The 26152-nt window shown below is 54.2% G+C and overlaps 1 protein-coding gene across 3 annotated transcripts in view; it reads right to left on the reverse strand.

Annotated features, from left to right (window-relative positions):
- Positions 1-26152, reverse strand: part of TSPAN18 (tetraspanin 18) — a 184414-nt gene that overhangs the window by 7966 nt on the left and 150296 nt on the right. For all 3 annotated transcript variants that reach the window (XM_007181112.3, XM_028166239.2, XM_057552798.1), the window contains 6 exons: positions 20652-20733; positions 15452-15524; positions 12936-13130; positions 7162-7236; positions 6101-6199; positions 5372-5554 (listed from right to left, as the gene is read on the reverse strand). In XM_007181112.3, coding sequence (XP_007181174.1) covers positions 5372-5554; positions 6101-6199; positions 7162-7236; positions 12936-13130; positions 15452-15514 — 615 coding nt within the window. In that variant the 5' untranslated portion in view covers positions 15515-15524; positions 20652-20733. The remainder of the gene's footprint in view (positions 1-5371; positions 5555-6100; positions 6200-7161; positions 7237-12935; positions 13131-15451; positions 15525-20651; positions 20734-26152) is intronic.

Raw genomic sequence — 26152 nt, forward strand, 5'->3', positions numbered from 1 at the left:
CAGAGTTGGGTGTGTGGGTTTACACTCTATGGCCCTGGGGATCCGTGCACGAGACACACACACACACACACACACACCCTGGGGATCCGTGCACGAGACACACATACACACACACACACACACGCCCTGGGGATCCGTGCACGAGACACACATACACACACACACATACACACACATACACATGCCCTGGGGATCCATGCACAAGACACACACACACACACACACACACACACACACGCCCTGGGGATCTGTGCACGAGACACACACACACACACACACGCACGCCCTGGGGATCCGTGCACGAGACAGACACACACACACACACACACACACGCCCTGGGGATCCGTGCACGACACACACACACACACACACACACACACACATACACACACATACACATGCCCTGGGGATCCATGCACAAGACACACACATACACACACACACACGCCCTGGGGATCTGTGCACGAGACACACACACACACACACACATACACACACATACATATGCCCTGGGGATCCATGCACAAGACACACACATACACACACACACACACACGCCCTGGGGATCTGTGCACGAGACACACACACACACACACACACACACGCCCTGGGGATCCGTGCACGACACACACACACACACACACACGCCCTGGGGATCCGTGCACGAGACACACACACACACACACACACACACGCCCTGGGGATCTGTGCACGAGACACACACACACACACGCCCTGGGGATCCGTGAACAAGACACACACACACACACACCCCTATACTACAAGGGGCAGGAGGAGCAGTAAATCCCTTCCTGAACTTGAAGTTGATTTTATGTGCCTCACCCGGGCCGGTGGGTGGGAGTTGTCCCCAGAGGGAAGACGTCCCTGTGCCCCTCATCTGCTGTGGATGAGGTACCTGGGGTCTTAACTGCTCATCTGCCCTCTGTTGGGCTGTGGCACCAAAGACCCTTTGGGTCCCTGGGCTGAATCGAGCAGACCAGTTGGCTGATGGAGGCCCTGGTACTGAGACGCCCTCGGAGGGAGCAGGGAGGGCAGGGGGTGAACGGAAGATGCCGCCAACACTTAGCGAGCGTCTGCCCTGGCCAGAACTCTGCTGTGACCTCGTGTGCTTGTTATGACTTAGTCCCCATTCCGGCCCCTCGGGGAGGAGGAAAGGAGGGAGGGAGCCGCTGACTACTTGCTCAAGGTCGCACCCAAGGAGGCAGGGAAGCGTATTTACACTGAGCGAAGTCCAAGCTCCCAGGAGCTGCACCAGGAAGCCTCGGTTCTCGCTCACCCAGGCGGGGTCCCTGGCTCAGGGCCCGGAGCTGCCTACAGCCCGGGGTATCACCTCTTCCTCACCCTCAGGATGGATGCCCACCCCTTATCCTGACCTTGCCCAGCGAGACGCTGCAGGGGACCATCTCTCCCCAGGCTGCCACCACAGACTGCGAGTCCCCTAGCTGTGCCGCTGTTGCCAGCACCCATCCTCCGTCTCTGCAGAGAGAGAACATCCCCCCACCCCTGGCTCCCGACCAGTCGCCCCACCCCCCAACCTAATCTGACAGAGGGCAGCTAGGCCAGAGGTGCCAGCACAAAGGCCACCCACGTTTATACGTCCAGCGTGGACCTTCCCCCAAGCCCTCTAAGTCCAACTGTCCACTGGCTACCACTGCTTGGAGGTCCCAAAGGCACCTCGCACTCAGCTTGCCTCAGACCAGATCTGAGATCTTCCCCCCAAACCAGGACCTATGGACTCACCCTCATCACCGCCTCATCCTGCCTTCCCCAAAGTCGGCCTACTACCATTTTACCTCCTGATTCATTTCTCAGATCCGTACACCTCTCTGCGTCTCCACTGCCACTATCCTGGTCTAACCCATCATTGTTTCTCACTGGGACCAGTGTAAAAATCCATCCTGTTCACTCAGGTCCACCTCTAACCCCTGGCCACTGAGCAGCCAGAGGGCCAACTTGGCCACAACCCCACGTAGAACTCGACATGGGCTTCTTTGCTTTTCTAGCGTTTTTGCCATGGGCCCGTCAGCACTGCATGGTCTGGTCCTGCTGATACCCTCGCTTTGAGCTAGTCTTGCCTTATTCACTGTGCTCCAGCCATACTGGTCTTCTCTTGGTCCCTGGAACACACCATGCTCCCTCCTACCCCAGGGCCTTTGAACAGGCTGCTCTCACTCTCTGGCTGGAGTGTTTTTCCCTCATCAGGAGGATGAGAGTGTAGTACTTTATGTCTAGGAGAGACACAGCAGCACCCATAGTCACAACCCACCAGGAAGCGGGTGGGGAGCACTGAGGATAAAGCAGAGAAACAGCGATGCTGTGGGGAGAGAACACGTAAGACCACCCTGACAAGTGGGAAAAATGGATGCTTTCCTCTTGGTGGTCACCATACTGGCCTGGAGTCAAGGTCTAGCAAGATCACCATCTCCTGGTACACTCCCTGATATTTTTTTTCCAGCAGGGGAATACATTCTTGACTTGCCTGGGTGACTATCTTGACCCAGGGAAGGCTGAGGAATGAGCAGGAGAAGCTGCCATGGTGGATTCAACTCATACCAATGGAGGAGTCCGGTTATTCATCATGGATCACCTTTGGGGATTTCCTTATTTCTCTTCATTGGCACTCAGTGATTAAACAGGGCTGGTGGACTAACTCTACACCCATTGATGAGTGCACTCTGCCTTAGCTCTTGACAGCCATATGACTGAGTCCTGGCCAGTGAGACCGAAGCAGAAGTCTGATGGGGGTTTCTGGGAAAGAAGCTGGTGCCACCTTCTTCCTGTCTTCAACATGGGTGGGATGTCTGGAGCCATGGCAGCCATTTTGCCACCATGAAGTACTAAGCACAAAGAAAGGCCACAAGGATCACAGAGACTAGGCCTTGATTGACATGACGGAGCCACTGATAAATATGAGAAGCCACTGTCTTCCAGAATTCTTGCCATTTGCTTCAACCCTTTTAGTTTAGATTTTCAGTTACTTGGAATCAAACATGTTGTTCACTGACTCAAAACTGTGATGAGGATGTGAGGCAAATTCAGAAATGCATCCTGGGCTTCAGGGAAGTGGGCTTTGGAGAAAAATCAAATAGAAATAGTCCCTCAGCAGAGGCTTTTAAAAGGGAAGAATGCTCAGGAGGGATGCTAGTGTCTCAGAAAAGGAATCCCAGAAGTCAATCTCTGGTAATCCTCATGAGAAACAGGGGAAGAGTCATCGTAAAGAACTAATGTAGCCGCACAGGGACCTCTCTGATGAACTTCAATTTCAAAGCCACACCCAGGAGATGGAAGGAGGCATCATAATGGCGGATGAATCCAGAAACGGGAAGCCTGTCAGGATGAAGCCCTAAAAGAACAGGGCCCATGGGAAGCCTCCCTGAACAATTCACAAGGGGCCTTAGGATAGAAGCTTGGCTGTGGGCAGCAGGCAGTCCTAATGGTAGAAGTTTGTTTGTCTTTATCAACCCCCAAGCTGTGCTGGCTGCTCTGCTCCATGGAGTTGTCAGTGGCCCAGGCGCCCTGATGCTCTGACTTTCTAGGGGACCACCCTCCTCTGCAAGGTTTGAGACGGCTGTCACCATGGCTGTCACCGAGATGGCTGTCACCACCAGCCAGGGGTTGGGGGGGGAGAAGGAGGGGCAGGCACAGTGCTTCCTCTTAAGGACACGACTCCATTGCACAAATCACCTCTGCTCACCTCCCTTCAGCTAGAACTGGGTCATATGGCTTAGCTGCAAGGGAGGCTGGAAAGGGGGGCTTTACCTGGTGGTCGTGGGGTCTCTAAACCTCCTCTTTCCAAGGAGGAAGCATGAACCGAGCATGGGGGCAGCCAGCAGTCTCTGCCACTGTGCCGGGAATCTGAGGTCCGGAGAGTGTGTCTTGGCCAAGGTGACACAGCTGCTAACAGCCCAGGTCTGCCTGACGTCACAGCCTGAAACATCCCCCCACGCCCTGCAGCCTCTCCTCACGGCTGAGACCTAACTCCTGGGGCGCTGCCCCTGCCCCCAGCTCATAGCAGCCTGATTCCAGGACCTTTGTTTCTTTATTTAGGTCTCTATCCCCCAGTGCAGGGAGGCAGGACCATAAGGGGTAGAGGAATGTGGCCTTGGGGCCTGATGAGTCCTTGGACATGACATGAACAGGTGCAGGGGATGAGGGTGCTGAGTTCATGAGGCAAAGCTGAGGCTGGAAAGAGTCTCATCAGACAGTCAGGGTCAGGCCGCAGCCCAGCTCCCACCCCCACCCACCCCCTGGGACTCTAAGAGGCCTGACTTGAGCCTCGCCCCCATCCCACCCCAGTCCCTTCTAGCCCATCATCTAGTTTTATTTTCTTTATAGTAAAATTATTATTTCGTGTGAAATTATGACTTGCTATGTGTTGGCTGCTTGCTTATCGTCTGCTTCCTCTAACCAGACTGTAAGCCCCGCAGGAGCAGGGGTCTTGTCTGCTGTCCCCTGCTGTGTCCCCTGCACCTGGCACTCTGCCATGAGAGCCTCATCAAAGGCTGAATCAAGTGAGGGCTGTGGGGCTCAGGTCACCCTCATTCTCCCCCCACTGCTCTGCCTAGCCTGGTCTCACACACACCCCTGAGGTGTATGGGGGCTGGTCAGTGGGAAGGGGGATCAAGGTCAAGGGCACTGTCTGCCTCACAGAGGGGGCATAGCAGGGGCCCTTGCAGCCCCCAGAGGTGGCACACACAGGAAGGGAAAGGGCTTCTTCTGAGACTGAGATGAAGTCCTTGGGTTGTAAAAGAAGCCAAGAAGTCTAGGAGCTTCCCAGACCCTGGCGACTCAGGTCAGGGAAACCTTGCTCCCGTGGGATCTGGAGGTGCTCCCACATGGCAAAGGTGAGCTTCCCTCCAAATAAAATGCACAGCTGAGGAGGGGCCCCCACTGTGTAATTCTGTTTCTGGCTCCTGACACCTGCATTAGCAGAAGCTCAGGGAGTGTTCTACCTGGAACACTGGAAAACTCCTAGTCACCACTGAACCCCAGCCAAAAGGCCCACTCCTCAGTCAGTGCCTGATTGATTATTGATGTCTGTGAAGACACGTGAACAAGGCGGGCTCTGGAGGTCAGACACTGGCTGCACCGGGCATCAGGGCTCTGAACGCTCACAGCCATTGACGGACTGTCTGACATTCTCATCCTTCCCCCTTTTGCTTGGATCTCAGGAGCATGCATGGAGTCTTCCTCAGCCCCCATTCAGGAGTCCCATATCACAGCCAACATTTCCATGGGATTCCCTGAGTGCCTTCAGACCTTCAGGGCCCACACTGTCACCCACCCAGCTCTGGCCACCCAAGCCCCGATGGACAGGCTTCCCCTGCCTGGGGGAGCAGGGCCTGGTACCTGCTTGTTCAGGAACAGGTCCCTTCCCAGGAGGCATTCCTCCCTGCTCAGCAGGACCCCGTCCCGACTCTGGGGTTCTCTCCGGCAGCAGGCCTCCGGCACCTCGCCACTGTCCAAAGCCAGGAGTCGGAAAACTGATGCAAACTTAAAGTCTTCAGGCCCGTTGACCCCGCAGCAACCAAACTAGGAGGAGAGCAAAGAGCAGGGGGGATGGGAGCTGGACCCAGGTATGAGGGTGCAGAGACACACAGCCACTTCAAAGGCCACTGTGAAGCGGCGGGCTGGGACGGAGTCAAGACCCAGGTGTGGGTTGGCTGCACCAGCTCCTCCTGTGCAACCGTGGGAAAGTCACTCAGCTTCTCTGAGCCTCCAGCGTCCTCATCTGTAAAGTGAGGGTGGTGGTAACCATTCCTACCTCACCGGCACTTAGCACTCAATAAATAGTTGCTATGATTACTATCATCGATGACCGTTATGATTGCTTGAGGACTCAAGACAGGGGGAGCAAACAGGCTTCCTCCTGAGTCTGGACTCTGATGGATGGGCAATGGCTGCCAGCATGCTGTGCGAATGAGGGTTCCGAGGCCCGGTCTGGGCTGGGTGGAGCAGTGCCTGATTGATCACCGATGTCTCTGCAGACACGTGAACAAGGCGGGCTCTGGAGGCCAGACACTGGCTGCACCGGGCATCAGGGCTCGGAATGCGCACAGCATCCCTGGGTCCACTCACCGTGATCATGACGGAGTTCCAGGTGGCAGAGAAGACGTCCGTGTCGTTGTTGCCCTGGTAGTGCTTGGTGAGCTCCTTGGTGAAGAATTCGCGGGTGAGCTGGAGGCAAAGGGAGGGGGCAGGCTGAGATCTACAGCAGCTTGACACCGCTCCCCTCCCTGGCCTCTCCAGCGATCTGCTCCGGGGGAGGGAGGGGGAGGGAGGGGGAGGGAGGGAGGGGGAAGGTCTCAGGGTCCTGGTGCCAGTGATCCTCCTCCTAGGCAGCTAACCTGGGGCAGGCCCTCGCCTCCAACCCCAGGACCTGTGGCCTCCCTGCATCGTCAGATCCCCGACGTGAAAACGCAGTCTACCCACATGGGCCTCGGCAAGCCTGAGGCCAGGGCCACCTGGGAACCTCCACCGGCCCTGCAGCTCCTCCCGGAGGGAGGGCTGGTCCACAGGGGGGCGCTCGCCCCTCATGCCACCGCCCCCCCCACCCCCGCCCTGAGCTGTTCCTCAGACAGAGCCAAGTGGATGCACTGCGTCCCAGGCCCTGAAGAAGCCACCGTGTGAGAGGTATGACCCTGCTCCCTGCTGCAGGGAAGGGCGGGGACCCGGGTGGTTGGAGCCTCTGTGATAAGATCGTCTATGGGGGCAAGTTGCCCAAATTTCGTACTTGCCGGGGCCTTACCCAAGAAGGCTGTGCCCTGTCCTCCTGCACGGCACAAATTCTGTGCTGGGGGGACAGCCTCTTTGACTATCCTCAGACTGTCAGATGACTACTGCTGGGCCACAGCTGGGCAAGGTGTGGAATGGAAGATTCTAGAACCAGGTGTGGGGTTGCACCAGATGCTTGGGAAGAGCAGAGACCCTTAAGGGCCCTCTGACTCTGACCTTCTGGAAAAGCCCTTGCAGGGAGAGGCTCACGGGGGTCTCTCTTTGGGCTGTGGGGCCTTGCTGGGCCGGTGGGTTGTGATTTGGACTGGAACTACTGGATGAGAGGGCACTGACTCTGTGAGACCCTCTGGGGAGGGAGGGGCTGGCCATGAATGGGGCCGGAGCACACGGGGCCCAGTACGTACGTTTTCCCTGAAGATGAAGGCCAAGATGGCCGCCGAGAGCTCCGCCAAGAAGATGGTCAGGATGAACAGGAAGAACTGCAGAGAGAAGGGGGCAGGCTCGTGAGCCCCGAGGGCGGGTGGGAAGGCGACAGGTGACCACTTGCCGAGGCGCCCTTCCATCTGTCACACAACTGACGCAACGTACTGATTCTGAAAGACTGAGGAACTTAACTGCCATAAGCCAGACATTTTTCATAATAAACACACCAACAACCCATCTTTGGAGCCAACAGGGTTGTCTCTCTCCTGGATCCTGTCTCTTCCGGTCAGAAGGTTTCTGTCACTTTATCCTCATCCCAGGAAGACCCCAGTCATATATCTTCCCTGACTTTTCAGCGCTGACAGCAGCTGCCCCATAGAGGTCCCGAGGTTTCTCCAAACTTCTTGGTCTGAGGACTGCTTTCAGGGAGAGCTTAGGATGGAGAGTGAGATGATCCGTCCAGGATGCAGACATGAAACATCTCCTAGACCTGCCAAAGGCTTTGTTTTGTTTTTTTCAATGTCCAAACCCAAGGAGATCCCCTGGCTTAAACAGAGCAGCCAGCACAAGGCGTGCATTGTTCACTCCTTAGCCACAGGGGCGGGGGGCAGGGGGGAGGTCTCGCCAGGTTCAAGCCCATGGTCTCTGGTCTCATAGAGGCTTGCTTGGCATCAGAACCCGACACCTGTCCCACGGTCTCTTTTCTGTTTAGCCCCCATTTCCACAGGGGAGGAAACAAGCCAGAGAAGGAGAATAACTTTCCCTTCCAAAGGTGTGCAGCTCAAAAATTGGAGACCAAATCCTGTCCTCTTAATCCAGCTCCATTCACAGCACCACGCTACCCCTTCTCTCTCTCTGCTGAAGAGCACAGTTCAGGGCTGGCCTGGCAGTGGCTCTTCTGAACCCTGGGGCTCTGGTTCCAGCAGGTCAGGGGCAGCCTTGCTGTAGTCAGCTGTGTGGGGTGACCTTGGACAGAGGTTGGGAAGCAGAGCTCCCTAACCAGAAAAGAGAGTGACAGAGGGACACCTGTATCCCGGGCAGGCTGCCCCTGGCCACGATGCCCATCCCATCCCCCTCCGCTTCCACGAGCTGGTCCTTGGTCTGAGAGGTATGTTCCCCGCCTCTGCAGCCCCTCATCCCTGTGACAGTGATGGAGGGCCCTGGCAGGGCTCCTGGCATCTCCATTTGGCTGGTGACAGACGGTCATCCGGTTCTCTTTCACATGGCCTCCACGGAGCCCCGCCCCGCCCTCTGCCCTCTCGGTGGAGTTGCTGGCAGTCCTCAGGCTGGCAAAGAGCGGCCTCAGAAATGGTTTCCACCCCAGCAATGCGACTGAGCTGTCTCTGCCTATCAGCCTCGGCTTAGACAGTTATAAACTATGGTTGAGACAGAACTCGTGAACTCGGCGTGCCCATCACTCTGGGAGCCTGCGTGCGCTTTCCAGGGGACTTAGCACCGTGTCAGCGAGAGGATGCAGGTGAAGCGCTGTGCACGAGGCTGGCACGATGTGAGCACGGCTCAGATGGTGGATCAGAACCAGGAGGAAGCATGGCCTTCCTGGAGACAAGGGCTGGCGTGGGCGACCTCCGGAAAAATAACAATAGCTACAATCTATGCGGTGCTTAACACCTAAGCACTGTGGCTCTTACATGGGTGATTTCACTGAACCCTCTGGGCAGCCTGGAGTAGCAGCTGCTGTTATCAACAACACCTCTGTTTTACTGATGGGGAAACTGGAACCCTGAGAGGGTAGAACTTGACCGAGCTGGCCCAGATGGGATAAACACAGGAACTCTGATTCCAGAACACAGCCTCCTAACACCATGTTATCCTGGAACCCAGAAGAGCCTCCAAGTCTTAAGACTTTCAGATGGCCTGCAGGGTCTCTTGTGGATCGACACCAATCCTTTTGCTTTCACATTTATCAAATGCTTATATGTGCCAGGAACAGAGTTAAGCAAGATGCACATTTTCTTACTGAACCCTGATCACAACACTATGGCTGGGAAGGAGGTATTATTATCTTTATTTTACATATGAGGAACCTGAAGTTCAGAGAGGTTAAGTAACTGACCCCAGGTCACACAGCCAGGAAGTGGCAGAGCAGGGATTAGAACAAGGTTTTTCTGACTCCAAAGCGCATGTTCTTACCCACACCTCTGAGACTACCTCCTCTCTGTTCCTTCATTCTAGGGCTGTTTATTGAGCACTTACGCTGTGCCAGGTACTGTGCTAGGTACTGGTAAACAAATACGCCTAAGGCAGATGTGGTCCCCATCCTCATGGAGTTTCCATTGAGCCAAGGTTCATGATTCATGAAATGAAATTCATGACATGAAAAACATAAGATTCATGAGATGAAATTAAAGAATGAACCTGGTAACTCATTGATGGGGAAAGCAGGTCTCCCCAGAGAAAGGGGGTCTGCAGATCTCCTGGCCATTGCTCCTGCCTGGAGCAGGTCTCCCCTAGCATGGGGACTGAGAGGTGACATGAGTGTGTGAGTTTAAGTCACCTGAAGGAAAGTGCAGGGCTTTGGGGCCAACATCAGTAACAATGTCACTTCTGCTAACTTCTCCGGCATGAAATAATTTCCTCCTGCTTGACAGGGTTACTAACGGTTATTTGGAGGGGTTCCTCCTGGACCTGGCCATAGGGCTGACGCTTCCTGGGGCTTCCCCTAACCAGGGCTTTTCCCAGGGTTTGTTTGCCTTGAGTTAATCTGACCTCATCCCATTTGCCTAAGGACACATTTGCCAGTAATTCCTGAACATCAAATTTATCACACTTTGCTTAGGCTCAGAAAATTAATCAAGGGGTAAAAACTGCTATTTTGCCTACTTGTGAGCATTTCCAGACTTTTCTAACCCATCTGCCTACAGCATGTCAGCTTTTAGTTCTCATTTCTAATAATATTTACCAAATTTACATACTTCATGAACAATTCAGCTCATTTATCACTTTTAAATTACACTCATCTCTTTTTGCTGTTCTCTTCCAATTTAGCATGTCTTGGTTATAAAATATTTAAAAAATGTGAATCTTTCAAAAAATGGGTTAAAAACATTCCTCGAACTAGTTATATAGCTGAGCAACTAGAAAAAGGGGATGCCACACAATCTCACCAATAGGCTGAAATTGTTCCATGGTACGTGAAAATGCTGTAAAATTGATCAACAGGAGTGTTTGGAAAACGTGTTTTTAGAAGAGTTGATCGTTAGCTGACATTAGACTCATTGTCCCCAGGGCTAAGGGTCACTGGGACCCCTTGGGGTTTAGCCTCAGAGCGAGGCAGAGGGGTGCCCAGCCTTTAAAGCCACAGTTCCAGAGGTGACTAAAGTCACCCCCTCTTGGCTTCTCTCAAGATAAGTCTTCCCTCCTTCCCTGAAGGGCAAGGAGGCGGCTCAGACTTCTTAAAAGGATGCAGTGGCCGGGAGGGGTGAGACCTGGGGCCCCTCTTCAGCTGGAACCATCACACAGCTGAGTCCAGGTTGGAAGAGAAAGTGGTTCTTCCTATTTTTCATGAATCTTTCTGAAAACCTTCCAGAAGCTGTGGTGGCCCTAGAAACACGCTAGCATGCATACCACACACACATACAACACATAGGTACAGGCACACACATGGAGGCCCTGACATATTTTGCACATAATTTGGGTGAGTTTTGGACCACTTGAGTCCATTCCAGGTTAGGAGCCTTTGGATCAGCCCTGGTCTGAGAGACAGCAGACCTGAGTCCAAGACTCCCCTGGCTTTGACCTGCACTGTGACCTCAGGGTTGTGTGTGTTAGGGTTCTGAGAGAGAGAGGGGAGGGGAGGGGAAGGGGAGAAAGAGGAGGAGAGGAGAAGGGGAAAAGGAAGCAGGGGAAGTAAAGAAAGACAGAGGCAGGGAGAGGGGGCAGAGGCAGGCGGGGGAGGGGGGTGTGGTCCAGGAGAAGGAGAAGGAAAGGCAGCAGGCACAGAAACCAAGAGATCAAGAGAAAGGCAGAGACAGAGAGACAGGAAGACAGAGGCAGAGAAAGAGCGAGAAAAGAAAGGGAGAAACAGACATAATGAGACTGAAGAGACAAAAGGGAGGAAGGAGGCAGAAGAGGGGATGGGAAGGGGTGACTTTAAGGTTTGGTGGGCACACCGGCCACAGCCGGGACTCAACTCTCTCTCAGGGGACTTGGAGCAAACCTCCTCCTGCCCCGGGGTCTCAGCCTTCTCCCCTAAGCACTGGGGAGAGCGATGTCTTGTCCAGCTGGCAGGCTCTGAGGGAGCCACTTAGCTGGAGAGGGCTTGCAAGGCCTCCAGCCTGCTCCTGGCCCAGAGCCCCAGCCCAGCTTCCTGTCTTGGCTTCAGGGATGAGCCCATTAACGTTGGATGAGCCCTGGGAGTGGGCAAGATGCAGGGTGGGCAGAGGAGGGACGTAGGAAGGGAGCTCTGGTGTGTCCTGGGACCCATACTCAGCTCCTTTCAAAGTCCCCAGCTTCCCAAGCCCAGACTTTTCCCTGCACCGTCGGACACTGTACAGAGCTCTCCACCAGGGGGCGCCCTCAGGTTTCTTTGTTTCTCTCCAGATGGAAAGCTTGCACTGCTGCCCAAGGCCAGAGGGACCCAGGGCGCCTGTGTCACACACATCACAGCTGATTTCACGTTCTCTCTGTGACACGAATGGGGAGTCTACAGTCTGTTCTAATCTGGGGAGGAGACATTTGTGCCAGATCTCTGCCTCCCAAAGCCACTGGTGCCGGCTCATAGGCAGGAGTGGACAGACGCCTTGCAAGCCCACGTCACTGACCAGCCCACGTCTCCCTATCACTTAACCCCCCACCCACCCAGCTGCTCACCCATGAGGAGCGTCTGCAAGCTGGCCCATCCACGCACACGCTTTTCTAAGCTGGGCTGTTTTTAACCTACCCTCCAGCAGGACTGCGCTCTACCCGGTTTTCCTAGCCCCGGGGACACAGGACCTCGTAGGAGACGAAGCCCCATCACCAAGGCCAGGGAAGTAAGCAGAGGCCCAAAGGGCCACAGCCCATGTGAACACAGAAGACCAGAGAAACAGGACATCCACTGCTTGTCTTGTTTGGCTCCAACCTATAGCTGAGCTGGTTCACCCCTCACTTAACGAGAAGACACTAAAGCTCAGAGAGGTTAAGAAACTAGACCAGAGTCACTTCATTAGTTACGAGACAGAGCAGAGCGCACACAAGCCCAGGCCTGCCCAGCTCATCCTCGTGGGCTCGCCTGCCTCTCACCAGCCTGTCCGCCAGGGAGGGGACGGCCACTCGGCCCCTGATGCATCTATAGCACCTAGTGAACTACGTGGCCTGTAATAGCGGGTCAAGGACTGTTTATTTAATGAATAAAGGCCCTTCAGAGGTCATATCATTTCTATTCTAGAAGTGGAAATGCGAAAGCTGAATGATTTATCTGATAGCTATCTTAGCTCTTTTACCACAGTTATATATTCTAGGTCTTATAAGCAATTAGAAAGCATCACGAGTCAACGTTCTCAGCTGACCCTGCCTTGGAGAAGCCTGGCTGTCCACAGCTGGAGGCCAAGGCCACTGCCCACCTGGGAGCGGCTCACCCACACGGCAGGCACGGGTCCAAGCGCAGATGCATATAGGAAGGGCTGGTGGTCCTCCCGCTCCTGGAGGACAGTCTACTTGGCTCAGACCTCAGTGTGAGTCCCCCGTAGTGTGGACACAGGGCCCCCAACGCCCAGCCCGGGGCACCCATGGGTGGGGTGGAGGATGGGGTACTCACCAACAGCAGCAGACACTTGTTCTCCCGGACGGCCCCGCAGCAGCCCAGGAAGCCGAGCAGAAAAAGCAGGCCCCCCATGGCCAAGAGGATGTAGGCGCCCGTGATGAGCAGGGGGTTGGCAGCCACGATCTCCCGGAAGCCGGTGGGGTCCACCATGACCCAGATGCCGATGCCCAGCAGGCAGGCCCCACCCAGCTGCTCCCCGGGGCCAGTCAGGAGAGGGGAGAAGAAACAGGCAGACACGGAGGTTAGACTCTACACACACACGCCATTTCCCTGAGCGAGGCCCTGGGGTGGAGGCGCTGAGTGCCCGGTGGACGGGGCAGAAACTCCATTTGCTGCTCGAGTCAATGTCCTGGCAGCGTTTTCCTCTGGTCTGAATTTCCCTACTTACCCTGACCTGCAGTGTGTCACGCAACCTCCAGATCCAGTCTCTGACCCACGCCCCGCCTCGGGCTGCTGAGAACCATGTCCTGTAGAGTTTATCTGCCACTTTTATATTCTCCTTAAATGTTAGAGCTGCTGGGTGATGAGGTCATTCAGTCCAACCTTCTGATTCCACACTGAGCCCCAGAGGGGACCAACGAACTCACCGAAGGTCACACAGCAAGTTCATGGCAGAGCCAGGGCTGAACCCCAGGCCTCCCTGACTCCAGCCTCAAGGACCCTCACCAAATCCATGAACATGCTCTGACACCTATGCTGGGAAAACACAGACAAAAGCCATCCTCTTTGTCCTCAACAGGAGCTCTCAGTTGGGTTGGGGTCACCACTCTCACATCCGATCCTAGAAAGCCTTCTTTTTATGTCTTCATCTCCATGGCCCTCGTCTCCATGCCTTACTTATCTTTGGAGAGAGACAGCTTAGTCCAGAGAAAGGGCTGTGCCACTTATTAGCTGTGTGACCTTGGGTAAGTGGCTTAACCTCTCTGAACCTTGGCTTCCCCATGGTTAAAAGAAGATACTGTTTCCCACCTCCCAAGGTGGCCCCGAAGAAGAAGAAAGGACAGAACGGACGTGAAGGTGCTTAGCAGGGTTCAATAAACATCTGTTCCATTGGTCTTGGGCACAGACCAGTATTGGAAACAGACCTGTTGTAGGAGAAACCATTTGGCAACATCAGATTTTAAAGGCTGGGAAGTGTTTGAAATCCCCGTGTCGTGGGAGGACCTGAGGAATGACCGAAAACTGCTGAGCTTTGGCTTGGCTGAGGGGTCTGTAAGCTGGGGGAAGAGCTGGATGGTCTGGGGCAAGAGGCAATATTTTCAGGTGCGGTGGTGGGAGGGGGCAGGCAGAGAGGCCTGAAGGACCCAGGGACAGCCAACGACAGAATCTACATTTTTGCCGTCTGCTGTGCGACGCCTTTCTCCTTGGTCTCCCCACAAACCTCCTCATAGCTGTTGGAGGTTTGGGGGTTTAATAATTGTGTGCTGAGTTCTGCTTCAAGGGCGGGGCTCAGGCATGAGCTGGGCGGCCCAGGATGACTCAGCCCCATTTCACCTAGGGACACTGGGGCTGCCGAGGGCCACCCAGCTTGGAAGTTGGGTCTAGAATTCAAGTCTGTGGGGCTCCCTGCTCTACAGGATTAGGGGCAGGGGAGGGAATCCAGGAGAGTTGCTGAAATGTACAAAAAATAGATGGTGACAGACAGACCAACAGAGTCAGTCTTGACCAGAAGAGGCCTCTCTTTCCTAGTGACCCTGCCCTGGGGGACATTAGTAGATGTTTACTCATCGAGGTCTTGGCTGCACTAAGGTCAAAGGTTGAGGTGGGGTCACGCGATGAGCGTGGCTCTGCTCCTGGGAGAGGTCGTGGGTCTGAGCAGAGCAGGTGGGCTGTACTACAGGGCGCTGGGCTGGCCACCTGAGCCCCCAGGGCCTCTGTCCTTTCACGCATAGAATCCATAGGTTGGATGGGGATGGAGCCGACACATTCCAGGCACTTCCTAAACTAATCTTGCCTCATTTGCAAAAAACCTGTTGAGGGAGGAGATTAAAGGATGGAGATACTGAGGTTCAGAGGGGTGAAATGTGTTTCAGATCACATAGCTGGAGAGATGCAGAGCTGGGCTTTGAACCCAGGTCTCTTGGTCCCAGAGAGGTTTCAGATTTCATCAGGTGGCTCTGTCAGCTCCGCCCATACAGCTCCTATGTCCCTAACTGCTGCCCTCTGATCACCCCCATCCTCCTTCCCCCTGCCAACTCCCTACCAGGGGTCAGATTTCAAGACAGTAGCCAGGACTAAGGCCCTTATCTTTTCTTTTCTAGAGTAGCTGAAGCATCATCCCAGGGGTTGTGCAAAACGTCTCTCCTGTGATGGTGGGCTCTAGGAGTGGGGTGGGCACTGCTGGGGGCCTCCCCGCCGTGAGCCCCCAGCTGGGAAGGTAGAGCTGCTTCTAGCACTGGCCCCTGTTCCTGTTCCTGGGCCTCAGCCCCATGTGACTTTCAAGCAGCAGTCAGTCGGGCCCACCCCGCAGAGGCCTGGGGAGACCCCGGGCATGTTCCAGGAATACTTACAAATATGAAGAAATTGAATACAAACATCAGATACTTCATGCAGCTCAGACAGTCGCCTTCCATGGTGCTCCCCCTACAAAACAGCAAGTCCCTCTCAGTCTTCCCACTGGGGGAACCCCATCCAAAAAGAACTCCTGCCCCTCCCTCCTCTCCTCCTCCTTGGGGTGTCCCAGTGGCCAGCCTGCCCTTGTAGCCGATGGGGGAAGAGGGCAGCTGACAACAACCTCTTTATCACAGGGCTGGTGCTTTGCCCTGTGAGGCCAGAGTTAGGAGTGAGAACTCGAGAGCCAGCCTGCCTGGGTTCAAGCCCCGTCTCTACCGTTCATTTGCTGTGTGGTCTTGGGCAAATTACTCCACCTCTCTGAGTCTTGCTCTCTCCAACTTGAAAATGGAGATTAAACACAGAAGCTTCCTCCCCAGCAGTGTTGGGAGGATTAACTGAAATAATGCAGAAATATGCTTAGCAGGTACTCAGTGTGGCAGGTGCTCAGAGGTGTGACATCATGATGTTACTTGATTACAGACATGCGCCTCCTATTTGGTAGATGAGACACTAAGGCTCAGGGCCTTGAGGGACTTGTTAAGGTCCTAGAGCAGGATCAGAACCCAGGCCCGACAAACTACCTACCACCCCACATACCCTCCGACTCGAAGGACCTGCCCAGTGAGGAGGGATGTTGCAGGGAAAGAGCTGCAGGCACCTCCTGGGGCCCCAAGCCCCCAGATGCTCCCCCGCCCTGACTACCTCTGTCGTGAGACCTACAGCATCCCACCTCCCGCTGGAGTCTCCCCGTCCCTACCTAAGCGTATGCCCATGGTAGCGGGCCACTGAATACAATTCTATTCAACAAACATTTATTGTGCAACGACTGGATGCCAGGCACTGGGGCTTGAAAACAAGATGTAGCCCTCCCCCATGCCCGGGGGAAGCAGACGGCATCTGCTATCGCAAGTCATCCCTCAAGGTGCACAAGTCATGGTCATATTCAATACACAATGTTCAATATTTCTACACTTTCTTCCTGACAGCACTGGGGAGAGGATGGGCAGGCCCAGGAGGACCTACCCCTTCCCTTGTTCCAGGCCCCATCCTCCCAGCAGCCAGTGGAGGGCTGAGATTCAGTGGGGACCCATGAGTATGGCGGGCCTGTTTAGCTAGCATCTCTTGGTCCATGCCACACCCACCAGTTGTTAAACCATTACCCTTGGTGGTGGGTCATCCTTGTCTCTTCATCATGCCCAAGCCCAGGCTCTCTTCCTCCAGAACAGGTCCCCACACCAAGCCACCAGCCCTCCTCTATCTCCTCCATCTCTGACCTTCTAGAAGCAGCAACTAACCTGCATCTAAACATGGCAGTTCCAAGCATGGGCTCTGAAGTCAGACATACCTGGGTTCCAATCCTGACTCGTCACACCTCTCTACCTCTGTGTCTTTGGAAAGTGACTTAACATCTTGGGCCGCAGTTTCTTCATCTGAAAGTGGGCACTTAGGACCTGCATCGTGGCATGTTGTGAGGATTAAATGAGACGTCCTGTGTCAGGGCTCCCCACGGCACCTGGCTCAGAATGGGGCGAACAGCTCTTACTAGGAACACACCTAACTTTACAGTCATAGGTGACTCACTGGGCTATCATTGCCCATGAGATCAGGACCCCAGGACAAAGACTTGCACCCTAGGCACTGCATGCTGACCCCCTCTCCCTTGGGCGCTTGACTGATGCAACTCCGTGCATCTGCTGAGACCCTGTCGTCCTTGGAAAGGGGGAAGAGGACAGGAAAGAACATTCATTGAGTACCGACTCTTTGCCAGCCACACTCCAGCTCCATGAAGTGACTGTCCTGAATCTTTCAACAACCGCATGAGGCAGGAAGCACTGTGCCCATTTTACAGATGAGGACACTGAGCCTCAGGGAGGTGAAGGTGCCCAACATCCTGGAGCTTGTAAGCATGCCCCTCAGCTCACTCCAGATCCTGTGCTCCACCTGGTCCAGGGACCACTGTTCAAGCAGACAGCAGGGCAGAAGGAGCACTGGACTGGGAGTCTGGAGCCCCAAGCTCCAGCTCTGCAAGTCACTTCCTCTCTCTGGCCTCAGTGTCTTCATCTGCAAAACGATAGAGATGGAGTTTGATAGGCTGTCAGTTCCTGCCATCAGGCTCTGACTTGGGTGGGCTTTTAGAGGGCAGGAGGGGCGGCCCCAGTGAGATGCTGAGAAGTCTTCAGGGGGCCAGGCTCTGGGGCCCCCTCCTCTGCCTACCCAGGCAAAGTTGTTCTCCAGGGTCTGATCCGGCTTCAGCTGGCTCTGGCTCTTTGGCATTTAAGGGGCATAATAAATATGGCAGCTCATAAACGGGCTACCTGTATTTATTATGTACCACATTCATTAGAGATTACATCTAATGGGTGGCTTATGGAGTGCTGGGCTCCCAGACGAGTGCAATAAAAGGGGATGTGTCTACTGGGAAGAGCCTCTGACAACCTCAAAGGAGAAGCAGGTAGAAAAAGAGATGATGTGAGCTGGAGGGTGGATGGAGACAGGGAAGCCCTGACGTCAGCTCCAGGGCAGGGTGCAGAGTGGACAGAGGGCTTTGGAGCCTGACAAAGGATCACATCCCAATTGCTTAGCTGGTGGCCTGGGGCAAGTTCTTGAACTGCATACATCCGAGTTTCCTTTTCTTTAAAATTAGTAGCCTTTCTCATAATGTATGGAAAACACTGAGAACAGAGCTTGGTGCATGGTAGCTGATAACAGCAAAAGCGAGTAGCGGCTGGCTTCCCTTGAGTTCTTACTATGTGCCGAGGAACACGCACAATCTCATTGAATCCTCGTTAAGGCTCCTGGATGTAGGTAATGTCATTTCCCTTTTTTCAGGCGAGGGAATTGAGCTTCAGAGAGATGGAATCACTTGTCTTAGGTCACACAGCATAGGAGTGCCTGAACCAGGATTTGAACCCATGTCTGTCTTAATCTAGAGCCGCAACTCTTAATCATCATTGTCAATGAATGCTAATTCCCTCGCCCCATTCATCCATTTTCCTCCAAAATTCAGGCCGGTCTTCACACCTCCTATGCCATTTTATTTCCCAGTGGCCAGAATACACGGCCTCCTGCGTCATCGCCCACGGCCAGGCTAAAATCAAAAGACCAACAACTGCCAGCGCCACCAGCCACAGGGCCTCCTGAATGTGGGGACACACCTCCATGGCCAATTGGCCAGACAAAAGTGACAGACACATGGCACCTCCAATCGCTGCCTAGATCTGGGTGTTAGCTCCACCCACCCACGGAGCCTTTTGGACGCTCAGCCCATCACCACGCAGTGCCCTAATTTACTTCTAAGGAGAGTAGAACATAGTCTCTGGAAGAAGGATTGAGAAGAAACTGCAGACCATGGAGGTACAAAGGCATGGCTGTTCCTCAAAAAAGATGTTCGAAAGGCACTTATGAAGGAGACGGAGGGGGCGGATCTCTGCTAAGTGGAAAGGCCATGCCCTCCCTGGGGCCGGGGGTGAAAGGCCCACTGAGGTTTCCCCATTCCACGGGGCCCACAGGGTCCCGGAGGGGAGGGTGGCAGTGACGGTGGGGCTGCAGGGTCACACGGGTCCTGGCTCCACCACCTTCTAGCCCCGGGGCCAGTGGACAAATCACGTAAGCTCCCCGGGCCTTTGCTTTCGTGTCTGCAGAATGGGGCCAGGAATGCTGACCTGCTCAGGAAATCAGAGGACTCAGGATTAACTGATAAATCACGTATGTAGGGCTTCTCACGCCAGGCCTGACACACGGCGGTGCGTCCCCTTCCCTCCTTGCCCTGCTCTCTCAGACCCTGAGACGGGAGGACTCTGTTCCGGAGGATTTCTGCTCAGGGAGGAGGCGTGTGGTCAGTGGTTTTCATACTGGGTTCCCCGAGGCTAGCAATCTCCTAAAGCCATTTTCAGAATTTCAAGTAACACCTCAGAAAGCATCCCCTCCCCACCGGCTGGCTCAAGGGGCAAGTGTCTTGGGTTTTGGAGCCATTAAACCACCCCAGGGTGGGAACCCTATTTGTCATGTTGTTCAGAAGCTCTAACTGCTAGGTATGTATGACTCGGCAGTACGTGAACTAGGAAGAAAGTATGCTTCGTAAGTGATGACTTGGTAAAGGCAGTGCTGTTTGACCGATAAAATCCTTTAAATCTTGAGGCCCAGAGAGATGAAATGCAGGAGTCAGCATCACAGGCAAACTTGCCCTCGTGTGAATTCAGATCCCACAGGCGCAGGGAAAGCATGCTGGGAAAGCAGTTTAGGTGCTGTGGGTCCAGCAGCACTTCCATGTGGGCACCTGCCCCAGGGTGAGCCGGGTGGGAGCCGTGGACTTGCTGCCATGGCTCTCATGGTCTCAAGACACCTGTGCCCTTCACAGCACGCGCCCCCCGCCCCTGGCCTCTGAGGGTTGGTGCTTACAGATGGGTGCTTTATCAGTCAACGTGACCCCCCCCCCATGCCACTGACTGTTTCATGTATAACAAAGCCAGGTGTTTAAGGGTTTGTGTAAGCACTGATTTAGAATCCAGGCCTTGTATAACTTATGTCACCAGCATTTCAATAAAAGAAGTTCTTGGCCATGAAAAGGTAGGGCAGCACTGATCTGGCCCAACACCCTCACCATGGAAATGGGAAAACCAAGGCTGTGAAAGGGAAGGGGAGAGTGGCCAAGTTACAAAACCAATTAGTGAGGCATCTGGGCCTGGAGCCCTGTTTCTTGAAGCCCAGGCCATTGTCCGGTAGCTACTCTCCACACTCAATATTTTACTTATTTATTTTGGTAGCACACACCTTCCCTTGTTAGAATGTATGCTTAGAAAGGCATGGACTTGCTTTGTCCACTGCCATATTCTTAGTGTCCAGAGCAGTGCCTGGCACATGTGGGTCCTCAATTCCTATGTCTGAATGAATGAATAAATGCAGGAAGAGTGGGAAAAGAGAAAACAGACACAGAACAGTAGAGACTCAGCAAATCAGAGAAACAGACAAAGTCAGAAAGAGAGGGAAAGATGGAGAAAGACTGAAGGAGAGAGACAGGGAAAGAGAGACAGAAGAAGAGATATGGGAAGGGACAGACAGACAGACTGAGAAAGGTCTGCTGGGGAGACAGGATGGTATCAGGGGATGGCACAGGGGTGCACAGGGACGGGGAGGGGGGAGCAATTGCTGACTTGTCACCTGGGCAGTTCTTCTGATGTCAGCAGGACAGTCTCTTGGTCAGAGGGGTTCCTGTATATTTCCTTTATTGGCCCAGCTTGTCCTGTAAGAGAAAATTTTCAGTTACTCTAGGAAGCCAATAAGGAGCAACCACATTCAAGAAGCTGTTTATGAACACCCGACCCCCCTTTGGACACGCACATTCTGGGCCAGTGCCTTGCTGATCTGGGCCCATTAGCGCTAATGCAAAGCTCTCAGCACCTGGGGCACTCCAGCTGGGGAGGCCCGCACTCCATGCCCGCCTTCCGCCCAGATGGCAGCTCCCGGGTGCCCTTGTTGGGGCGGCATGGGGAACCACATCTTCAAGAGACTTGTGGTTTCTGGCACGGGCTTCAGCTCTGCTCACGTGCTACTGCATGTGGCTGATGAACTGGGAGGAGAGGGTGGGTATGGTGGCCCGTACAACTGGATGCCACCTGGATGCTACCTGGGCACCTGCACTGATGCCTCAGCAGAGAGAGTGCTGGCAGAGCGCCGTAAATCAAACACCCTCCCCAGAAACTCTGACTCCCAGGGGAGACAAATTTGATGCTGGAAAGGGTTCCTCAGGCTTTGCATAAGGATTTGCCAGAAGGCTCCTTTCCTCATTTCCACTGCCAGCTCCCAGCAGTGGAAATGAGGGTGTGATTTCAGCAGTCAAACGGGCCCAGATGGAGACTCCTGTCCTATCACATGTGTGGGGAATTCCATAGCCGGCTCCTGCTCGAACACTGAGCTAGAGGACATTTCCAGGGAAAATCTGAGGCCCGGGAGAGCTTGGGCTGCAGTGGGCCTTCCCATGGGCAGGAAGGGGGAATTTCTGCGTCTTGGGTACCTGTTCAGATTTCTTCCCATTCTCATCAGTGGTGGGGATGAGGGGTGGTAGGTGAAAGATTCCTCTCCCTCCCTCCCTCCATCCCTCCATCCTTCCCTCCATCCCTCCCTCCATCCTTCCACCCATCTGCTCAGCAACTCCTACTGTGCGCTGGGTGCTGTGTTAGGAAATGGAGATACAAACAAGCATGAACTCAACACTTGGGTGGCAGTGGGGGTAGGAGATTGGGAGAGGCAAGGGAAGGGATGACAATAGGGCTGGGGACCCACAGGAAGGAGGACAAACTCTCCACTGGTGTAACTCTACTGGGGGCAGTTAGGGAGTTTTCACCGGGAAGGGGATGGTGCAGGGGAGTAAGTTTTGAGGGAATGTAGAGGTGGGGATGGGCAGAGGTGGGGAAAGGCAGGAGAAGGGGCCCTCCTGAGAGCTCTCTGAGGCCCCAGGAACTGGTACCCCACTCCTGTTTAGCCTAAACATACACACGTGGCAAGTTCTTCAGCTGCCTGCCTCAGTATCTGCTGTATGGCTTTGGGCTATATGCTTACATGCATGAGCTCATTAAATGCCAAGAACAACCCTAGGAAGTAAATATCATACCATCACCTCCATTTTACAGTGGGGAAACCGAGACCTGGAGAAGGAAGTGACTTGTCCAGCATCACACAGCTAGTAAGTGATGGACCAAGAATCCACACCCAGCAGTCAGAATCAAAACTAGCTTTCATGGAAAGGGCTGCATTCACTCATATGATTATGGTGAATCCTCAAGACAGATCTGCAAGATGGACTATTGCCCCATTTTATGGAAGGAAACTGAGGCTTAACTGTGGCAAAGCTGTTGCATCCTCCTGAGATTCGAGGCTCTTTCTAAAACTCCAGGCAAGATGTTAGAAAAACTGTGTTGGGGGCCAGGAGGCGGGAAGAGGGCAGAAGCCCATCCCCATCTGAACAGTGACAGATCCCTTGAAATTGATCCCGAGGGTGTGGGGAAGGGAGGACACTGTCACTACCAGGCAGGACACTGCCACCTGGGTGGACATCTGGGGGGAGAAGCCCCCGGGGTCTAGGCAAGGCCCAAGGAGCTCTGGGCTGGAACCCTATCCAGGGATGGCTCACAGGGCAAGATGAAGCCAACTCAGTGTCCTTCCTAGAGCTCGGGTTTCTGTGGCCTAAGGAATGGAAGCCCCAGTGTCTAGTTCGGGAGATGCACCCCACACCCAGCCCCAGGGCTCAGGGAAGCAGGGAGGGGGTCATAGTTTTCTCTTACCCCCGTTCTTCCCCTGCCCCATCCCAGCCCTGGTGCCCCAAAAGCACCATTCTCTGCCCAGCATCTCAGGCTGGGGATCCTCTTGAGTGTGACACAAACCACCTTCCTCTGGACACTGAGGCTGGGCTGAGAGGCCTGGGTGATGCAGAAGTCTCACCCAGGGGCGGGGAGGAGGTGCTGAACTCCGTGTGAATCTCCAGCGTCTCCTCACCTCCTCTTCACCAGGATGCCCCCTCCCTGATTGTTTTCTGACCCAGTGAAGATCTGCACTAAGGGGAAGCTGGGAAAAGATGGCCTGGGTGATGCCCGCCCGCTCAGCCATCACTGCTGCTTCTGCACAGCTTGGGACGGCACCTGCCTTGGCCAGCACCCTGGAGACCTTCAGAAAGTCACTACTCTCCCTGAGACGCTAGGTTCTCCTCTGAAAACTGTGATTCTCAATTTTGAAGCCAAAGGTGGTTGTAAGAATTCATGAAATGAAGTGATATGATGTGAAAACACTTGGAAACACTGTTCCCATGGGGAGTTATTATTATCAGCATCCTCATATATTGAAAATAAGTGGATGCCCAAACCATGTTCACTGGTTATCAGTGGAGGTCGGTGTGGGGCAGACCATGGACATCTGGCTTGGTCAGGATGCATATAAATATCTTTCCTTTAAATGGCCCCGAAGTCAAATTAGTTGCTCCAATTTTGTGATAATTGAGCCTAATAATAACTAGTAGTATTGAGCATTTACCATGTACTAGACTCTGCTAAGCATTTCTCCTGCATCCTCTTATTTAATCTTACCTAGGAGGTCGGTATCATTATTATCCCATTTTACAGATGAGGAAACTGAGGCTCAGTGAATATAATTAACTGGCCTGGATTCACTCACATGGTTAGTAAGACCTGGCCATGAATCAGGCCTAAGTCTGCTAGACTCCAAACGAGAGCACCTGATAAGACATCGATCCACGGACATGGCACAAGAGAGAGGACACCAGAAAGAGGGAGTGCTATGCCTCGGTCTCCAAAGTTTCCAACCTAATGCTGCTCTGCCCTGAGTCAGGCAACCAGGCAGCGTCCCAGGGGGCTGGCTAGCATCCTCCCCCGTGCCAGCTGGAGGCCTTTGGGGGATGACCCCATCCTGCCATCCCTTGACAGATGGGAGCCCTGAGGCCCAGAGAGGGGCAGAGACGGTGTGAGGTCACGCAGCGCCACTGCATTCTCCTCTGCAGGCCCCTGCCTGGGCCAGACAGCTTTATTAATCTTGTCTCTCCCACTGCCCCAGATGGCGGCTCAGTCCCATCTGCATAGAGTAGGCCCAGGAGGGGTTCTCTGATTAAGAAGAACAGCTCAGTTCATAAATCACTCCTTTTACTTTCACCGCCCCCAGGCCCCGGGCATGCTTTCTGGAGAGAGAGAAAAGAAGGCAGGTGGACAGAGGCGATGGAGAAGCCCCCATCGGAGGAAGCAAATGTAGATCTGGGCTGGAGGGAGCCGAGAAACGTCTTGTCTGCACTCTGGCCAGGTGAGGGCGCTGTGGTGCAGGGCAGAGCCTCAGGGGGTCCCAGGGGAGCGGCCTCACCTGGGTCCCAACCAGTACCGGCTCTGCCCCCAACAAGCTGTTAGACATGGGCCAGCTTCCTCACCACCTGAGCCTCCATCTCTCCATCTGTGAGATGGGCATTCTCAGATCTAACTCCCAGGGTCATTGCGTGGATTGAGAGATGGTGTAGGAAAAAGCACTTGAGCGGCTGTACATCCAGTTCCTTCCTTCCTGTGCACGCCAGGCACCTGCTAGTGCCAGCACTGGGCTGGGTCCAAGGCACGGAGACCAGCGGCTTCCCTCCCTCAAGGACTCACTAGAGCCTACTGAGAATTAATAACCTGGTACTCAGAGAGGAGTGTGAGCCACATCAACCAAGGGCATGCCGGGCAGGAAGGGAGACAAGTGCTGACTGCCTGGTGGGGCTGCAGGGGGCGCCTAGAAGCTGGGGGGCCTGTGTGTGGAGGACAGGGCAGGGACCGACATTTATTGAGCCTCAGTGAATACTGCAAGGCATTGTGTTATGGGCATTTACCTATAATGATCCTCCAAAGAGATCTGCAAATTATCAATAGATAAATAACCATCGTTCCCTTTTACAGAAGAGGAAACTAAGGCTCCAAGGGGCTAGAAAGGCCCCAGAGCCAGAACTGACTCAGGTTTGCCTGACTCTTAAGACGCAAGTGTTCCTTCATCAGGACTTGGGGCTGAGGCTTGTCAGAATAACGATGATTCTTGCCATCAGGTTCCAAGCTGAGGGCGGGGGGAGAACTTATTTGCTTGCTGGCGGTGCCTGCTGGGCCTCATCTCAAGATAGACGGTCTCGTAAACAAGCAATTGGCCCGAAATCCTGGCGTGCCTGGTGATAGCACGGACACGGGGACATGGACACAGCTGATGGGGGATAACATCTAATTAGGCTCCTGAGGGCAGAGCCTGTGGTGGATGTAGCGGATCCTAAATGACAGCCTTCCCCGGCCTCCACACTGGAAGCAGAGTGGCTGCAGCGTCTGGGAAAGCACAGTCTCTAGTCTGTGAGCAGAACCAGGTCTGGGCACTGCGTGTTCCTGCCGCAAGCCCTCTCCTCTGCCATCAGAGAATCTTCAAAGAAGGAAGCCTTAGTAAGGGCTGGCTCCAACTCTCTTTTTTCACACTGGGGGACGCTGAGGGCCAGAGAGTGGAAGGGTCTGGCCCAAAGTCACACAGCAGCGCCAGAACCAGCAACTCCTGATTTTAAGCCCACTGCTCTTCCCACCACTCAAGGCAGCCCCCTAAGACAAACCTCTTAATTTATTTTGACTTCTGAAAGCATTTTACACACATTACTTTATCGAATCCTCCCAACCACCCCAGGAGATAGGCACTCTTGTTTTATACATGAGGAAACTGAGGCTCAGAGAGGTGAAATCCCTGGCCCAAGGTTGGAGAAATTGCTGGGACGAAGCAGGATTCCCATCCTTCTGCCCTGGCCGTCCTCCAGAGGTGTGGCCCTGGGGACTCTGGGCTACTGGTCCCCAGAGTGACCCTTGCCACAATCCTTGCCCCCTGCCCCGTGGCCCTGGACTGGACTCAAGCCACAGAAGACGCTCATCCCCGATACCTCCTGGGATGGGTCCATGGCTCCATCCTCCTGCCTTTGCACTGAGATGGCCCATTTGCAAAGCCCTCTGGGAAGGCTCTGCACCTTCCACCAAAAGCTGGTGGGCAACCTGGCTGCTTCCATGGGATCCAGAGAGTGTCTACCCCACGGCCTCTCTGGATCAGCAAAGAACAAGCTCCCTCCCAGCCAACCGTTATTCTGTGGCAATTTATATCAGAAAGCACTCCATTCATTTTTATGTTCT

Source organism: Balaenoptera acutorostrata, chromosome 9 (assembly GCF_949987535.1).
Source record: "Balaenoptera acutorostrata chromosome 9, mBalAcu1.1, whole genome shotgun sequence".
Taxonomy (NCBI): domain Eukaryota; kingdom Metazoa; phylum Chordata; class Mammalia; order Artiodactyla; family Balaenopteridae; genus Balaenoptera; species Balaenoptera acutorostrata.